The 16,977-nt window shown below is 49.3% G+C and overlaps 6 protein-coding genes across 6 annotated transcripts; 1 reads left to right on the top strand and 5 right to left on the bottom strand.

Annotated features, from left to right (window-relative positions):
- Positions 1-842: 842 nt before the first annotated feature.
- F4812DRAFT_428687 (gamma-glutamyl phosphate reductase) lies at positions 843-2,601 on the bottom strand. The gene is made up of 2 exons (XM_047934210.1): positions 2,152-2,601; positions 843-2,081 (listed from the first exon to the last, which is right to left on the bottom strand). Exons 1-2 carry the CDS (start codon positions 2,450-2,452, stop codon positions 1,033-1,035), a joined length of 1,350 nt encoding a protein of 449 aa, XP_047790365.1. The 5' UTR covers positions 2,453-2,601; the 3' UTR covers positions 843-1,032.
- A 959-nt stretch (positions 2,602-3,560) lies between these two features.
- On the top strand, positions 3,561-5,885 carry F4812DRAFT_388526 (major facilitator superfamily transporter multidrug resistance). The gene is made up of 2 exons (XM_047932093.1): positions 3,561-4,226; positions 4,312-5,885. The coding sequence occupies exons 1-2, from the start codon at positions 3,803-3,805 to the stop codon at positions 5,610-5,612; spliced, it is 1,725 nt and encodes a 574-aa protein (XP_047790364.1). The 5' UTR covers positions 3,561-3,802; the 3' UTR covers positions 5,613-5,885.
- On the bottom strand, positions 5,833-7,713 carry F4812DRAFT_428681 (tryptophan synthase beta subunit-like PLP-dependent enzyme). Its single transcript, XM_047934209.1, has 4 exons — positions 7,563-7,713; positions 7,086-7,508; positions 6,490-6,879; positions 5,833-6,344 (listed from the first exon to the last, which is right to left on the bottom strand). Exons 2-4 carry the CDS (start codon positions 7,453-7,455, stop codon positions 5,884-5,886), a joined length of 1,221 nt encoding a protein of 406 aa, XP_047790363.1. The 5' UTR covers positions 7,456-7,508; positions 7,563-7,713; the 3' UTR covers positions 5,833-5,883.
- Positions 7,714-9,715, bottom strand: F4812DRAFT_428676 (ketol-acid reductoisomerase). Its single transcript, XM_047934208.1, has 5 exons — positions 9,380-9,715; positions 9,254-9,285; positions 8,912-9,190; positions 8,189-8,856; positions 7,714-8,106 (listed from the first exon to the last, which is right to left on the bottom strand). The coding sequence occupies exons 1-5, from the start codon at positions 9,585-9,587 to the stop codon at positions 8,079-8,081; spliced, it is 1,215 nt and encodes a 404-aa protein (XP_047790362.1). The 5' UTR covers positions 9,588-9,715; the 3' UTR covers positions 7,714-8,078.
- Positions 9,716-10,040: 325 nt separating this feature from the next.
- Positions 10,041-11,643, bottom strand: F4812DRAFT_428673 (putative NEDD8 conjugating enzyme). The gene is made up of 3 exons (XM_047934207.1): positions 11,202-11,643; positions 11,055-11,142; positions 10,041-10,966 (listed from the first exon to the last, which is right to left on the bottom strand). The coding sequence occupies exons 1-3, from the start codon at positions 11,220-11,222 to the stop codon at positions 10,518-10,520; spliced, it is 558 nt and encodes a 185-aa protein (XP_047790361.1). The 5' UTR covers positions 11,223-11,643; the 3' UTR covers positions 10,041-10,517.
- A 977-nt stretch (positions 11,644-12,620) lies between these two features.
- Positions 12,621-16,729, bottom strand: F4812DRAFT_459326 (uncharacterized protein; the record flags this gene model as incomplete). The annotated part of the gene is made up of 2 exons (XM_047937525.1): positions 12,621-13,642; positions 13,693-16,729. The coding sequence occupies 2 exons, from the start codon at positions 16,727-16,729 to the stop codon at positions 12,621-12,623; spliced, it is 4,059 nt and encodes a 1,352-aa protein (XP_047790360.1).
- Positions 16,730-16,977: the final 248 nt, after the last annotated feature.

Here is a 16,977-nt window from a genome sequence, read left to right as displayed (position 1 = left end):
TCCAGCACCGGTGGTTCCCGACCCACTCAATCCGGGGGACCACCCCTATCTCGTCTATCACCAAGGAAATCCTCTCGCTACTGTGTCTAACCACCAAGCAACATGCGGCTTGTGGGTTTGGGCAGCGGGCCCTCTTATTTCCCACCTCCTTGTCCTGTTTCGCCACCTTATACTCAATAAAGCTGCCAGTGCTAGGCTACGACGACGAAGACCCGCGCATGAAGTGTAACCAGAACCTATGGGGCCAGGGGGCAATTATAGGATATATGGTAGACCTTCGAGGACCTGTAAGTAGCAGCAGTCTGCTAAATCCTATTTCCGCGCCACACTCCCTTCACGAGAACCACGCCGCTGTGGAAGGATGACCTTGCTTCCCAAATTTGAATGGGAGAAATTGCTTCAGACGTTTAGTCTCTTTCATCTTGACAGTGGTTCATTAGCGATGGTGCGATGAATGGGACGGCAATGGGAGGCGCTAGTTCGAGGTTTGGGAGCCAAACAGGACATGAATCAAAGGTTGGAATGAGATGGGGGTTCTCCAGTAAATACGGCGCAGAGGTGGACCTCGCAACCGAAGACTGGTGGTGGCAAGACCACGTATTCTGCCACCTTGAAGGTGCCTAGAATGTCGCCGTTCCGAACCTGAAGCTTGGCCACTATTTGGTTCGACACGGGACTATCGACCTTAAGGTGAGTCTGCAGATCTACTTCGAGTGTGCCCATTATTGGAGACGGTGATGCCACCACACCCCCCAATCCGAGGATTACCTCGTTGAATTCCCCGGTGCCTATCACGGGTGCCGGGTGGCGAGTAGATTATATGTTCAGCTAATCGGATGCCGTTTGTTTGTAAGCATTGAGATCTTCTTTTTTTTTTTTTTTTTTCCTATGTTGTAAGTTATCTCTTTAATAATCAATCCTTTTCTTCCCATCATGGCGTGACTCAGAAGGTGTTACCATTACTTCGTTAGCGCACTATGCTTTCCTAACGCCAATATATTCAAATATATGCCGCCTCTAGAGCACAATAATCTACAAAGGAAGTCTTTCATGCTTATAACTCTTCTTTCCTTCGCCTTCGCCATAAGCTGCCGTAACATGACCTTGGCCTCGGATCTTGTATTTGTAGATCATCAGGCCTTCCAAGCCCACAGGACCTCGGGAATGGATTTTATTCGTGCTGATGCCGACTTCTGTCCCGAAACCGTACCTCATACCATCAGCAAAGCGAGTTGAGGCATTCCAGTACACGCCTGCGGCATCTACGCTCGACATAAACTGCTCTGCGAGTTCGGACGAGCTGGTTAATATTACGTCTGTATGCTTGGAACCATGGGTGTTGATATGGGCAATTGCTTCGTGGATGTCTGCAACTGCCTTGACTGCGAGCGTAAGGCTAAGAAATTCAGTATCGTAGTCAGCGCTTTGGGCGTCCTCGATCTTTGTAGAAACATCAGAAGATATCTTGCCGGAAAGCGCCGCTTTGGTCTTGGTATCACAACGTAAGACGACGTCTTTTGCAATTAGGGCCTCAGCTACCGGGGGGAGAAGTGTGTTCAGAGCGGATTCCTGCACCAATAATGTTTCCAAGCTGTTGCACGCCGCGGGATAACTGGTCTTGGAGTCAACGATTACATCTGCTGCCATCTTGGGGTCTGCCGATTGCTCGAGGAAGATAGAGCACAAGCCGTCGGCATGACCGAGTACCGGAATCTTGGTGGATGATTTGATATATCGGACCAATTCGTTCGAGCCCCGGGGTATCACAAGATCGATGTATTGGTCTAGATCTAGCAGCTGAGGTATTACATCTCTTGTGGTGACTAGTTGGACGGCTCCGTTAGGGACCTCGGTTTTGTCTAGAGCTGCAGATATGGCCTTTGAAATAGCAACGAATGATTCTGTTGATTCTTTGCCGCCTTTCAAGATAGCAGCATTGCCTGATTTTACGGCAAGGGAGGCAATATTAGCAATAACCTCAGGCCGCGCCTCAAAGATGATCAGGAGAACACCAATAGGGCAGGTGACTCTTGTCAACTCCAGTCCATCATCGAGCTTTGTTCTTAAGGTAATCTTGCCGACTTCAACGCGATCAATTAGTTTACTGCATATTTAGTCTAACAGTCCAATTGTACTAGATTGGTGACTCACCAGGGTCGTCGAGGTCTCGAACGTCCAGTATCCCTTTCAGCATATCTTCCCATTTCCCTTTCTTACCGAGGTCTAACCTCGATACCAAACTTTGACTAAGTTGGCCATGCTCTGCTGCTAGGCGTGCAGCTTCTAGATCACGAGCATTGGCGGCAAGTATGTCATCCTTAGCAGCGATTAAGCTCGTGTGAATAGCCGTTAAGGCGTCATTTCTTGCAGATTCAGATAAAGTGGCGAGAATGTGGGATGCTTCCTTTGCCGATTTGGCAGCTTCCGAAGGAGATGCGTTTGTGAGAGACATTGTACCTAGGTAGTATTAGGTATAATTGAGGAATGTGGAATGTGTCTATATTCGGAAAAGTATTATCAAAACATTGCATTGTTGAAAGTATCGTCGAAGGTACCTAACCTAACCTAACCTAGCCTAATTAACAGAATCATGGCGTAGAGAGAATAATGTGTGGCGCTTGTTAACGCCCTCTGCGCCCTACATGTATTAGTTTGAGCTACATACCCCACAGTTACTAGATGAGGTACTTTCATACTATGTACAACATTGAACCCAAGACTTTGGATCGGGGGTTTACAACTTGCTTCCGTGCAACCCAATTCAAACATCGTCACCTAATGGGAAATACCATGCCAACATCTAGTAACATATCAAGTTAAAAACTTACTGCACAAGAGCAGATATACACCTTCAAAGTTGCGGAGCTTTCCAGGTGCGATAGCCGATAGGAATTCACCTTCCGAATAAACAGGCCAATTCTTATAAGGGTCATCATTAAGCATCGGGTAGATGTTGAAAGCTTTGATACGCCCATAGATAGCCGATCTACCGTATAGATATGCAGCACTTACATATCTCTTCGGATATAACCAGAACCTGTTTCTCCGGCATAAGATTCATCCAATTAGATTTCGCAACAATGCGGCGGCATGAAGCAAAATGATCTAGGAAACCCCCAGATGAAATAATTCAACTTCAAGTGGCCAACTATGGTTCTGCCAAACAATCATTTGTATCACTGTTGTCTTTCCATATACGGATATAAGTCCTTGGTATACGTTATGGATCTAGGCGATGGGCTTTTACCAACTATGGTCTGGCGCATCGGAAGCCGTACCCGAACGGAATCACCAACCGAACAGGACCCTCAGTCGTGATCTCGGGTTTGTCGGCATTGGACTTGCAATGCACTACAATTCCCGTTTTTTTGCTGATTTTTCCCCACACAAAATTAAAGTAGCAAATCATTCAGCCATGTCAACAGACAAAGCTCATCGCTAAGGTCTTTTTTTTACTTAACCCCCTGACAGTTGCCTTTTCTAATATTCATGTTGTTCTGCTCATCTATTATTATCAGCCTCAAACCTCTCCACAAGCAATTCCCATTATCATAGCTACCTACCTAAGTGCCAGGTACCTTACCTATGTACCTATCTTCTAATTCCCATACACGTTGGTAGAAAAGCCTCCACCACCAAGGGGCTTTCTGATATCTCGATAACCATTGCCCCTTAAGTCTTTTGTTCTTTTATATATACCTACCTTATATACTCGACTCCACCGATATCGGCTATCAGTTATTACTAGCTTAATGCCCACATACCGCTAAGTGCCACTGCCTTAACGAGCAAAAAAAAAAAAATGAATATGCATGTCGACCCAGAAAAGATGGACGAGAAAGCAGAGGACACTAAGTCAACGGGAGCGCGCCTAGAAGATAAAGATGAAGATGCTGCAGAGTCTATAACCACTTCTAACGGTGACGTGGAAGAGGAATCTATAGACGCCGTTCCTGTTCAGCTATTCACTCCAAATGGCATGTCGGTAGATGAAGAGGCCGCGGCTACCGTACCAACGGAGCGAGCCAGGTCGCAAGCGTCATCTGCTCGATCTAAACCATTGTCTGTAGTGCCAAGATTGAAACGACGAGGTTTCCTCGCGCAGTTGACTCTCATCCCAGAGGTCGAACGACCTCGCGATTATCCAAACAAGGTGAAGTGGACGATAACGGTCTTCATAGCTTTGGCAGCGTGTGCGGCGCCAATGGGGTCTGCCATTTTTTATCGTAAGCATATAAATACCTTCCATTATAGTGTAGCACGAACCCCCTTCAGCCAACGTGAACTAGAGGACTCACCTGATCATATTAGCTGCCCTTCCGGAAATGTCGAAGGATCTCGGTGCCTCACCGACAGTCGTAAATTTGACGGTAGCATTATACATGTTAGCAATGTCAATATTCCCTCTCTGGTGGAGTTCTTTCTCCGAGACTCTAGGCCGCCGTAATATCTATCTTTCGTCCTTCTTCTTAAACGTGGTCTTCTCGCTACTGAGTGGCCTAAGTGTCAACATTAGCATGTTGATTGTGTTTCGTATCCTCTCGGGCGGAGCTGCCGCCTCCGTCCAAGCCGTTGGTGCCGGCACGATTGCCGATTGCTGGGAACCCCGAGAACGTGGCCGTGCTATGGGGTATTTCTACCTTGGGCCACTTATGGGACCCCTATTATCTCCGATCATAGGCGGCGCTCTCACGGAGGGGTTTGGTTGGAGAAGTACCATGTGGTTCCTAACTGTTTATGGGGCTGTTGTTTTTATCCTCGTCCTGTTTTGCCTGCCGGAGACCTTGGCAAAGCGTAAGCCAGCGGTTGCGACTGAAGCATCTCATCCTGACGGCCTGTCGCGCGTTTCTACTACGCGCTCCGTGCAGGTGCGCACTAAGCAGGCACTCGCGCAGTTTAAGAAGTGCTTCGTCGACCCTCTTGAGATAATTATGTACCTGCGTTTCCCCGCTGTGGCAACTACGGTGTTTTATGCTGCGGTTACTTTTGGGTCCCTGTACATACTTAACATATCTCTTCAGTCGGCATTCTCTTCGGCCCCGTATGGTTATTCGGCCATAATCATAGGGCTTTTGTACCTGCCAAGCTCGCTAGGTTACTTTGCAGCGTCACTGCTTGGCGGGCGATGGATCGACCGGATCATGGTCCGGGCAGCGGAGAAGGCCCAGAGATATGACGCCAATGGGAAGCTCATATATCTACCCGAAGATCGCATGCGCGAGAATGCATGGATCTCTGCCACACTGTATCCCGGGGCGCTAATTTGGTCTGGCTGGACATTACAATACGGAATTCACTGGATGGCACCGTCCGTAGCCAACTTCTTTTTCGGTGTTGGCAGCATGCTCGTCTTTAGCGCTGCCACCACTATGCTTACCGAATTCATGCCGCGAAGAAGTAGCAGTGGTGTTGCTCTTAACAACTTTGTGCGAAACATATTCAGCTGCGTGGGCGGTATAGTTGGCCAGCCTCTCATAGACGCCATGGGCGTTGGGTGGCTGATGACTATGGTGGGCTTGATCGGATGGGTGAGTGGCAACCTTGCGATCTGGCTCCTCGGAAAGAACAGTCGGAAATGGAGAGAGCAGATGGATAAGGCTCTGAGTAAATGAGCCCGATAATGATCTTGGATTATTTAGCCAGAGCGAGCTTAGAAGGCCCTGTTGATGACATAACGAGACAATGTAGATGACGATGACGATGGAATTTTTTTTGGAGCATATAGGTTGGGGTAGAGTATCATATTTAGTCGCAAAGTGTTATTTTTGGTATATAACCAATTGTTACCGAGGTCCATTCGCTTTGGCCCCAGGATACGAAAATATACGAAAATTTAATGTAAACATTTATTTGCTAATATTCGAAGAAGCAAAGTCTTCATATCTACTTAGCGACTTCAGAATTCTCAGAAAATAGCTTGCCCAAAGCCTCCAAACTAACATTCCCTCCGCTAAACACGATGCCCACATCCCAGCCGTCCTCACCAGCCTCCCTCTCGACCATGGCCCTGAAGTCCTCATTGTACAAGGCGACGGCGAGCGGGACGGCGGAGCTGGGCTCGACGACGACCTTGAGGCGCTCGTAGGCGAGCCGCAAGGCGCGGATGATCTCGGCTTCGCTGACGCTGTAAAAGCCGGCCACGAGGCGGCGCTCGTAGATGACCGACCAAGGCACGCGGCCGAGCGGCGTCCGCAGGCCGTCGGCGACCGTCAGCGAGGACACGGCCTCCACGCGCACGCCCGACTCGTATCCCCGCTTCGCGTCGTCGGCGCCCTGGAACGACGGCTCCGATCCGAAGACTCGGATCCCCGTGCCTTCGCAGGAGAGGGCTACGCCGGAGAGCACTGTCGGGTGTTAGTGTTGTTGAGTACTTAACCTAAAGTACCTGTCATAATGGTTCTTTGTAAGGGGGGGAGAATTGTAATAAGTATGCCTCCCGGATAGCAGGATTGTTGTGGGAGAGAGGCAATCAAATATACGACCACTTACTACCACCACCGCCGCAAGGAGCAATAATAGCATCAAGCCCCTTCCTCTTCTTCCTCGTCGTCTCCCCCCCCTTCTCCCCAGTCGTCTTCTCCTTCTCATGCTCCTCGGCAATCATAGCCTCGACCTGCTCCTGGAACTCGAGGCCGAGGGTTCCCTGGCCCAATATGATGTCCGGGTGGTCGTAGGGGGGCACGAGGCGCGCGCCGGTGTCCTCGATGACCTTCGTGGTGACGGCTTCCCGCTCGACGCTCGTGCTGCCGCTGAACACCACCTTCGCACCATACCCCTTCGTCGCGGCGATCTTGGGCGGCGCCGAGATCGACGGCATCACGATGTACGCGTGGATGCCGTTAGCTCGGGCCGCGAGGGAGAGAGCTTGCGCGTGGTTTCCTTTAGGAGGTTAGGTATCTCAAATCAACTACCCCCGTGGAAGATACGTGATGAAAGTATTCCTTAGGTATTCTTAGAGGAGATAGAAAGCTTTCTTTTGAATGACAAGATATGTAGGTAGGTAGGTAGGTATGTTTTCCGCCGTCAAATGCGAAACTGGCAGCATAGAAGAAGAAGAGAATAAATAAATAAAAATTCACACGAACCAGAGCTATGCGTAACAACCCCCTTCTTCGCCCCTCCCCCCTCCAACCAGCCCGGCTCCCGCTTCAACCTCTCGACGGCGTGGAACGCGCCGCGGGCCTTGAACGCGCCCACCTTCTGGAAGTTCTCGCACTTGAACCAGAGCCTCAGCTTTGGTTTCGCCTTTGGTTTCGCTTTTCCTCCCCCTGCTCCTGCTCCTGCCTCTCCTTCCGACTCCGGGCCCGGGCCCGCGCCCGCGCCCACGTCGGAAGCTAGCGCCGACAGCGACGAGCTCGTAATCACCGGCGTCCGGTGCACGAACGGCTTGATGAGCTCCCTCGCCGCTGCTACGGATTCCCGCGTCAGGGGCGGCGACGTAGATGGGTCCGCCATGGTAGGACTTCTTACACCTTATTCCTTATTTGTGGAATTGGTCTAGTTTGAGACTGGTGGAGGATTGTTTAATAACTACCCCCTAAAACAGCAAGAGGGGGGAGTACCTAATAAGAGGCTGGTTCAAAGAGTGAATGAATGCAAGTCTTATACTATGAAAAGTGTATAGCACGTCAATCAGAACCCAGATACTCCCACCAGTTACTACGTACCTACCTAGGTATGTAAGGTAGGTAACTAACGGGATTATACTAAAAGTGGAAACGACTAAGTGAATGCCTAAGGCTGGCCAAGCCGCGAGACTTCATCCAGTCAAAAATCTACGATTTGTTATTGAGGGTCCGATAACGGAGAAGAAACCACTCGAGAGGATCCGCAAGGAGTAAAAACAGTCCGATGGATGGCAACTGATTTCAAAAAAGCTTCATTGATGATCCGACTAGGAACAGTTTTTTGGGGGGGAAATATCCGCAGATCTTCGCGAGACAATGTTGGGGAAAATCCCAAATATAAGTACAAATGCTCTCTTTCTCCCTCTCTCTCCCTTTGCCCCCGGGGGAATATGCTACCACCTTTTTAATTTTACCGTCCGATACCTGCTCTGAATTTAACGCCAAATGCACTTATTTTTGGTTTTCGGGTCGGAGAGATCTGTGAGAATAAAGTGATTAGTTATTGACAATAGTAACACAAAGTCAAGACTCTTCAAGAGTCCCTAGTGAGTGATTCTTACCTCACAGCCTTTCCGGCCTTCCAGATCTCCATGTTGCGGATCTCATCCATCTCAGCCTCGAACTTCTGTCGGTAATCCTTCTGGCCGTTGTACTCGAGCGATCGCTTGGTCTCGGTACCATCTCGAACGGAGTCGTACAGCTGGTTGAAGACGGGCTTCAGGGCGTCCTTGAATCGGGGGGTCCAGTCAATGGCACCTCGTCGAGCGGTAGTAGAGCAAGCCTCGTACATCCAGTCCATGCCGTTGGCACCAATCAGGGGGTATAAGCTCTGGGTAGCCTCCTCGACGGTCTCGTTGAAGGCCTCGCTGGGGCTGTGGCCACGCTCCCGGAGAACCTCGTATTGAGCCAGGAACATACCGTGGATACCACCCATCAGGCAGCCACGCTCACCGTACAGGTCGGAGTACACCTCCTTTTCGAAGGTGGTCTTGTAGAGGTAACCACTGCCGACGGCAACACCGAGGGCCTGGGCCTTCTCCTCGGCCTTACCAGTGACATCCTGGTAGACGGCGTAGGAGGAGTTGATACCACGGCCCTCGCGGAAGAGAGATCGAACGGTTCGGCCAGAGCCCTTAGGGGCAACAAGGATGACGTCAATATCCTTGGGGACATCGACCTTGGTGATATCCTTGAAGACGGGAGAGAAACCGTGGGAGAAGTACAGGGTCTGTAGTGTTAATTAAATTATTGGTTCCCAGAATCGGCGAATCATATTAGCATACCTTTCCCTTGGTAAGCTGGGGCTTGATGGCGGGCCAGGTCTCGCTCTGGGCAGCATCACTGAGAAGGTTCATGATGATGGTACCCTTGGAGATAGCCTCGTCGACCTCGAAGAGGTTCTTGCCGGGAACCCAGCCATCCTGCTCAGCATCCTTCCACGATTGGCCGTTCTTCCTGACACCAATGATGACGTTCAGGCCGTTGTCACGGAGGTTAAGGCCCTGACCGTGACCCTGAGAACCGTAGCCGATGAGGGCGAGGGTGTCGTTCTTGAAGTAGTCCTTTACATAACATTAGCTGTTGTCACTAATTTTGTCTAGGTTTAAATTTTAAGAAGGACTTACCAAGAGCTTCTCCTTGGGCCAGTCGGCACGCTCTATAAAGTATGTGTTAGTAGCCGTGACCTATATATAGGTAATATATAAAAATATATATAATATTTCTTCTATATAGGCTTTTAGTTAACCTACCATAAACCTCCTCCGGGGTTCCAGCGAAGTCAATGGTCTTGACACCGCGAACCTGCTGCTGAACAGCACCAGCCAAAGCAGGGCGAGCCTTGACAGTAGCCCTGGCGATGTTGGAGGCAGCAACGAAAGATCGCTGCTGGACGGCGGGCGAAGCCACTCGACGGGCCAATTGGCTACGAAGAGCCTTGGAAAACCCTCTGGAAGCCATCGTGAAAAGTATGCTGAGTGGAGATTAAGGTGAGAAGAGGTATTAAGAAAAGAAAACTCAAGGGGGTATTTTCACGATGTCTATAAATGCGCTGTTGTTTCACAGATCAAAGTTTTTTTAACCCACGTTTTTTCTTTATTTTTAATTTTCCCAGGGTCTTGGGAGCTTCTGCAAAAAAAATAGCTTAAACTGCGACTTCGGCGGTGAGTCGAATCAATCCACTGCCCGCAGCCAATGGTGGGGTTAAATCGCCGGTCCGGTCAAGGCTAAAGCAGGCGCAGTGGTTTTATCGTACAAGTACAGATACTATTATAATAGGTACCTACAACTTACAAGTAGGCAATTGGACCCTAGTACTTCACATTGAAAAATAGGTATATCGATATCCCTAAGGCTTAGGCACTTTGAGGCCTGGGGAATACTATAGGTAGGTAGGTACCTAACGGTACCTATGCTAAACAAGCAAGGGGAAATTGCACTGCTTCAATAAGCGGTGACCTATAACCAAAACAGTACAATACAGCAAGTACTATAATGGAAAGTTCGTTATATTCATGTGTTAGTATCTTTATCTATCATGTTATTGTCGTCGGTCGTCCCATGGAAGGCATTGTGTCGGCTGCGAAATGATTTGCAGCCCCTTCCCCCCAGAAGGCCAACAGCACAGACGAAAAGACAGTTCCCCCTGATGCCTTCAAGTAAAATGCGGTCCCTCATAAAACGCCTTGCTATGTGCCGTCTGCAAAGCTAGTCTAAAGCTTATTTTCTTCGTCTCATCTTGTCCTCTTTGATTCTAGCTCGACCGGTTTGCGTAAGGTTTCTCATTGTGCCGGCTCGAGTATAACATATAACCCGACTGGACCGGACGAAACAACCTCATGTTCGCGCCAAATATTCCGTTGCTAAGCTCCTTACCTGATCCTGCCATCTTTACCTGGTGACAAGTACGCGGTCATATGCAACTCCACGTATCGAACCGCCACCCATGGAAACACGCACATTCCGTCGGAAGTTGTCTCGGCTTGAACGCAGATCGTCTGCAGCCTCCTTGTTGAGAGGATCCGAAGCGTTTGGCTCGAGAAATAGGAATTGCAGTCCGACAATAACGGCGTTGAGGTTGAGTACTGGTTTCCAATCCTCGCGCAGGATATTTAGACACACTTTACCCTCGAGGTCGATGTTGGGGTGGTAGATTTTCTGCTGGCAGCGCACCTTGGGAGGTTCGTGCGGGTAGTTGGGGCCCATAGTAAAGGTGAAGGTGAAGAGTCCGCCATGGTAGATGCCCTCGTCCGGCGTGATTTCGAGTACGAAGTTGAGGATATCATCGGGGTCGGGGAATACCGTTTTCATAGTCGATCCCAGGGATAATTCTGAGAGGTCTAAGTGAAGTTGAGAAAAAGCCCTTGTCAGTATACAGAGTTAAGTCAAACAACATTAACATAAAATAATGGGATATTGCCGGCTTACCCTTTTGTACTCGTAGTTGAGCAGGTGTAACTTTCTTCTTCTTCCCGGCTGCGCCATCAGCATTTTCTGCCTTCTGCTGGGCAGATTTCTGCAAATCAACCGTTAGTATATACCATTTGGTTAGATGGACCAATTCTCGCAACTTACCATAGACCATATCTTTAACATCGTGGGGGAGTTGTCGTAGGGTGGGTGGAGACGGATTTATTAATATGAGAGTTATACGGGGTATTAAAGACGGGCGAAAGGTGAGGAGTAATAGTAGGCTAGGTATGTACCTAGGTAGGTTAGGTAGACTTTTTGACGTTGACGAAGCGAAAGAGAGTATTGGAAGGGGCAGAATAAGACAAAAATAGAAGGCTCAGGCTCAGACTCGGGCATAAGTTTGGAATTAGAAGCCTCGCGTTGCCACGCTGGGCAGTTATGACCCACTCAAACGGCACTGTAAGACAACCGTATGACTTGGAGGTAGGAAGATAAGATGTATTGTACCAATGCAAAAAAAGGCCTTAAAAGGGGTACTTAAGTAGCACGTTCTCCCCCGAAGTATACTTCAAAGGAGGTACCTATATAGAACCAGAGCTAATACTGTAAAGTAGAATGAAAAAAAAGAAGAATCAGATTAATATATAAGAAATAAAGTTCTTTTTTTTAATTATAAATTTAAACTTAATCTATTTTATTGTCTCTGTACGTAATATTAGAAGCTGTAAAACGTATATAAAGTTACGAAGTATTGTTGAAAGAAGATGTTCGCACGTACAATACTTAATGTAATATCCGTATTATCTACTTATCGAGGCACGCCCCGCCGTTCTATCCCCTCCACCAAACTTCAAAGAGGACCCTTCAGCAAACGTTACCATTCTGGGAAACATTTCAAAATCACAAAATCACAAAACGAGGGAACCTTCCCAAGGGAATTGTTAAACTATCTATTTCTTTCTAGCTAGAGATTAAGCTTATCCTCGGATAACGTGCCAACGACCCTGTTGGGCCAACTATTTATACACTTTTTAAATCCCAGAATTGGTCCTGAGACCTAAGCCGATTGCTCATCTAAGGTTGCTTTCCTTTGCCTTGATAATAACACCAGGCTACCTAGGTACCTAACCACCCTCAAGTCCTGTTTGGTCCTTGTTTAGATCCTATCCTCAGGTATCCAACTCCTTCCTTTTTCCAACCCCATGTGATAGCCTGATGGGCTGCCAACAACTATTGTACAATGATACTCGACAGAGAAGGAAGACTGCCAGTATGGACGACTACTTTTATACAAGATGAAAAATGAAAAATGACAAAGGACAGAGAAGTGAAAAAACAGAAAGGAAAATATACCAGACAAGGAAAAACAAGGTCGTACTCGTACACCGAGATTTCGGCAAAAGATACAGGAGTATAAGACGCTTAAAACTCCAAAAACTCCAACGGAAACCAAACCGTGTTGTAGAAAAATTTTTGGGTTCGGACCTCCTTGCATAATAAATGAATGGTATCGCTTATTGCGATGAAAGTTAGGGTATTATCCGCATGCGCGCATAAGTACGGGAAAGACAAGCGGTCGATTTAGAATCCTTTAAACGGATCGTCTCGGAAGTAGTCTTCTTCTCCTATCCTACTTCCAGCATAGTGGGAATCTGTACCGCGTGTACCACGAGAAGCGTAGCTGTCCCGACGTCTACTTCGGCTGCGACGGCGACGAGCTTCTTTGCTCCGTCGCCGAGCTCTGTATCGCCATTCTTCTTGCTCGTCTGGGTGGTCATCAAATCTCGGGAATGTTAATGGGCTGATGAAGGCCTCCATCCGCACGGTACCGATCGCTTCGAAGAAATTACCTGGCGGCCGAGACGACGCTTCCGACGTTCGTTGGGAGCCGGCTGTGCTCATACCCCAGGTTATGTTGCTTGAGCCCTGTGATTGGTAGATATCAGACGAGCCCGCTGTACCCACGCTGTTGCCCGCGGTGCTGTTCGTCGAGGCATGGTAGGAGCTGCTATGACTCGCTGGTCCTGAAAAGCCTCGGAATGAGAGTGGCGGGGGTACGTGGCCGCCAGTGTTGCTTCTCTTACGACCGTGAAGGACAACCTGGTTTGCCCGCTCATGTACTCTTTCATGCGACCTTTCATGGAATCTCGGGATGAGGGGAGGTTCCGCAACCTCATACGATGGCTCACGCTGATGAGTGGGGATTGGAGGGAACGACTCCTGTTGGGCTGATAGAGCTTCCTCGAAATGATGAGTGGTTGGGATAGGGTCGTGGCGAGCCATCAAACCAGGGTTCCTTCCCTTCGTCAGCCTAATCGAGTCACGAATTCCCGATCTTTTTGCTTTAACTTGAGGCGCTTCAAAATCAGGCGCCGGGCCGATCTTTGGCGCGTTAGCTGTTGGGATGATCTCAGGCACATCCTGCTGCGAATGAGCTAGGAACGATAGTGATGTCAACCAAAGGTAGTGCCTTTCTGCCGTTGTAGCAGTAAATTTCAACGCTCTCTGAGGTGTTAAGATGAGGATAGAGCGGTTGAAGATCTGGGTGCTGCCTTTAGGTGGGGGGTTGTCGTCTTTTACATCAAGCACAGACTGTATGATCACTGTAATACGGTCAGCACTGTCTGAAATCTAGCGGTTTGGCAGTACTTACGCTTTCGGCCAGGTTTGCCCATCAATGCATTGCCATTTGCAGGCTGTTTGCTGCTCCACAGAATTGCACGTTCATAAGGCGCAAGCCATACCCATCGCTTGTGGCGGTCATTACTATTCTCATCCGCGCGGCCGGCGCCATCGGCCATACCGAATGACTTGCGCCTTCTAACGTACTTATACATCCACTCACCCACCATCGTCTGCGCGATAGCATCTACCACGCTAGATGACTGTTGGTTGTCGGCGGAGCCTGTGTTTGTATTTTCGGTATTTGCAGTATTGGTTGAGGGTTGAGACTTGTGACTACTACGGTACCGAGATCCCCGACGTTCGCGTCGAGGAGTGGTGATGTCGTTGGTTGGTAGTGGTGGGAGGCCTGGACTTTCAGGAGCCTCTTCGGAGGGAGACATTGGTGGTGGTGAACGGCTAGCATGTCTCCTGGATCTCTGGTTCTGGGGCAACGCTGCTGCTGAACGAGCTTTGCGAATGCTACTAGTTCTATACACACCAACTTTTCGGCCTCGGCGGGGCCAATGTTCTCCATTGTAGGTAGGGCTCCGCTGGCCATCGCTCGGGGCACTGGCGCTAAATGGTGGCTTCCTCGAGCTCGCTCTAGTGGGAATTGGGAACGGAGGGTCCCGCGATTCTAGCAGATCGGGACTTCGGGAAAGGACTTGGTGTGAAGCGATACCGCTCTGGATCAATGCCGATTTTCGCATAACACTAGCTCGGGAACCCATGGCGTACCCAAGTGATTTTCCGGTTGTTCCAGTGGCCACTCTGAGAGACGGTTTTCGTGATAGACCCTCCGGGGCGTCGGCAAGACGGAAATTACCGTTCAGTTCAGGACTTCCGATTTTGCTCGCAACACTCGTCGAATGTCTGGCAGCGGCTTTACCTTGCTCGGGAGAAGTTGGGGGTATACTTGGTGCTACTCGCTTGTTAGGTTTACTAGGGCCAGTTTTGGGTCTCGGGGCAAGTGCCGTACGATATTCGGAGTCGCTCTGGTCACCATCGAATTCGTCCTGTTCATCAGAGCTTTGGACATCGAAGCCGGCAAATAGACTGCTAATGCGGAGCGGTCGCCTAACGGGTGCTTTAGCACTGGATAATGGTCCATCATCGTTGTTGCCAGGGTATGCGTCTCGCGTTACTAGGTCGTCAACCGTTGGCGATTCCGGAGGCGAGGAAGGAAAGTCGGCGGAGAAGCTTCGCCGGTTACTTGTGAGGCGGCGCGGATTTCGTGGAGGAACGTGTCCGGGAACGGGTGTGAAACTCTTACTCTCATCGATCATTGTAGTAGTAGGGATAGTGATAGGGGAGGAAGGTCTTGAAGAAATCGCAGACGGATGAAGATGTGGTGGCAATTTGTCAAGTCGTTTGTCAACTCGGATCTCATCTGTTTGTACGGAAGCGGATCTCATGGGATTCGACTGTAAAATAGAAACCTGGCATCCAAAGTCTTTGACATACTGAGGTAAGAGGTGCTCATGCAGACTCGTTGGCCTGCTACCTGGGGGAACAATGCTAATACTCGGTATTGAAAGTGGCGCGGAGACCTGCTGAGGTTCAGGTGCGACGGGGTCTGTCTGAGTGGCAGCTGATATTAGAAGCGTAGCAGCGGCGGGCCTCGTTTCCACAACAACTGGCTGAGACATTGCTAGCAAAGGCGCCCTTTCTAAGGTCTGAGATGCAGCTGATACCATCTGCTTCGCCTTGGGAAGCTCCACTGGTACTTGCTTATTTAGAGATACCCTCTTCCGACTCTGATTTGCCTCAATCTCACCCTCAGCTCGACATAGACTTTCCAGGCCCAACTTCTCACTCTTCAAAGCAGGTTCCGGTGTTGCTGGCTTTGCCGGTACTACTTTAGGGGATGGAGGTGGTGAAAATTGGACACCCGTGTCAATATACTGTACCTTCTGAGATACCACAGAGTTCTCATCATCTTCGCGAATTCCACCCTCGAGCCTATCGAGTACAGTTTGGTTCATAAACAACCTACTTCGCACAATGCTACCTGGCCGCATCAAGCTATCATTGCTCTGGTTACGCCGATGAGACTTCGACATCATACTGTCTCGACTTTGGTTCCGGTTGTGTCTTGCGAACGAGATTATACTCTGGCGACCATCCGGATCCGTCTGGTAGTCATCGTCGTCGTCGAAGTTGAGCTCATCAGCAAGACTGTACCCATTCATCTTGCCAAAGCCGGGACCGCTCATCACTGAATAGCGAACGCTATTAGTCATGCTCATCGTTCGTACACTACTGCCATCGTTCTCCTTTTCGGTGTCACTCTCGAGTTTATCATGATTTCCGCTCATTTGCGATGCCTGCAAATTAGCAACCTCTTCTAGAACGACTCGAAGTCGTGTCTCAGCGACGTGTAGTCTCCGCTCATATCGGCGTTTTTCTTCGTCCCAGGCATCCTTTTCCTTAGCCCAAAGGTCATGGACTCTCTGAGAATCTTCTTCTTGCGTTCGGACTTTCTTCTGGGCAGCTTCGAGTCGCCTCCTAGTTTCGGTTATTGCGTCGACTGCTTCATCGCGTTCCTTCGCCAACTCGCCTATGGCCGATGAACTCCCTCCTTCGAGTAGGGATAATTGTCGTTTTAAAGATCTACTTTCCTTGGAGGTATTTGATAGGTTTGTCTGAAGAGCCTCATATTCCTCCTGAGTAGCATGTAGTGTGCTTTCGAGGCTTTCGATTATCTTAAGTTTCTCTTCCTGGTCCCTTCGTAAGGACAGGATCTCTGAAACTAGATTCGCATGAAGGGTAGGTGTAAATCGGCGAGGGTCAAGAATGCCGAAATTATCATCGGCTTTGACATCTTTCGAAGTTCGCTTGCTTTTCTTCTCCATCTTATCCAGTGGCAACGGAGGACGAGGAGAACCTGAACCACCAGGCGGAGTAGCAGAACGGCGCGACTTCCTTGAACTTCGTGAGGATGCCCGGTAAGGTCTATTATTGGGAGCTGGTGGTGATGCGGCCGCAACACTGCTCAACTCATCTTCGGTTTCCCATACGGCCATGTCTGCTGATATTCACGATCTAGCCCGGTTTCCCGGTCGAAGATAGTGGCGTCTATGAGACACAGAACAGAGCAGCAGAGCAAATCAACTCACGTCGACCCTAGATTTGCACTTCTTTTGTTCAATCTTAGAAAAGGGTCCAAACGCCAGGCTCCACAAACCAACCCCTGTTACCAGTGGGGTGATTTGTTCTGCGTGGGAGAGAGTGACGATGCGATGTGCGAGTGGGCTCTGCGTTTAATACAATT

Source organism: Daldinia caldariorum (genome assembly GCF_022478825.1).
Source record: "Daldinia caldariorum strain CBS 122874 unplaced genomic scaffold F4812scaffold_8, whole genome shotgun sequence".
Classification (NCBI taxonomy): domain Eukaryota; kingdom Fungi; phylum Ascomycota; class Sordariomycetes; order Xylariales; family Hypoxylaceae; genus Daldinia; species Daldinia caldariorum.
The sequence above is the reverse complement of the archived record's forward strand: the minus strand, read 5'-3'. Positions and strand labels throughout refer to the sequence as shown.

Excerpts from the sequence above, each read along its gene's own strand:
- F4812DRAFT_428676 (XM_047934208.1), bottom strand. The coding sequence starts at position 9,587 with ATGGCTTCCAGAGGGTTTTCCAAGGCTCTTCGTAGCCAATTGGCCCGT. Across the intron at positions 9,286-9,379 it reads AACCCCGGAGGAGGTTTATG|AGCGTGCCGACTGGCCCAAG; the intron begins GTAGGTTAACTA and ends CATACTTTATAG. Across the intron at positions 8,857-8,911 it reads CCCAGCTTACCAAGGGAAAG|ACCCTGTACTTCTCCCACGG; the intron begins GTATGCTAATAT and ends TTAACACTACAG.
- F4812DRAFT_428681 (XM_047934209.1), bottom strand. The coding sequence starts at position 7,455 with ATGGCGGACCCATCTACGTCGCCGCCCCTGACGCGGGAATCCGTAGCA. Across the intron at positions 6,880-7,085 it reads GGTTGTTACGCATAGCTCTG|GAAACCACGCGCAAGCTCTC; the intron begins GTTCGTGTGAAT and ends AACCTCCTAAAG. Across the intron at positions 6,345-6,489 it reads TCCTTGCGGCGGTGGTGGTA|TGCTCTCCGGCGTAGCCCTC; the intron begins GTAAGTGGTCGT and ends AACACCCGACAG.
- F4812DRAFT_428687 (XM_047934210.1), bottom strand. The coding sequence starts at position 2,452 with ATGTCTCTCACAAACGCATCTCCTTCGGAAGCTGCCAAATCGGCAAAG. Across the intron at positions 2,082-2,151 it reads TCGAGACCTCGACGACCCTG|TCGGCAAGATTACCTTAAGA; the intron begins GTGAGTCACCAA and ends ATCGCGTTGAAG.
- F4812DRAFT_388526 (XM_047932093.1), top strand. The coding sequence starts at position 3,803 with ATGAATATGCATGTCGACCCAGAAAAGATGGACGAGAAAGCAGAGGAC. Across the intron at positions 4,227-4,311 it reads GGGGTCTGCCATTTTTTATC|CTGCCCTTCCGGAAATGTCG; the intron begins GTAAGCATATAA and ends TGATCATATTAG.
- F4812DRAFT_428673 (XM_047934207.1), bottom strand. The coding sequence starts at position 11,222 with ATGTTAAAGATATGGTCTATG. Across the intron at positions 11,143-11,201 it reads TGTTAAAGATATGGTCTATG|AAATCTGCCCAGCAGAAGGC; the intron begins GTAAGTTGCGAG and ends GTTGATTTGCAG. Across the intron at positions 10,967-11,054 it reads TCAACTACGAGTACAAAAGG|ACCTCTCAGAATTATCCCTG; the intron begins GTAAGCCGGCAA and ends AACTTCACTTAG.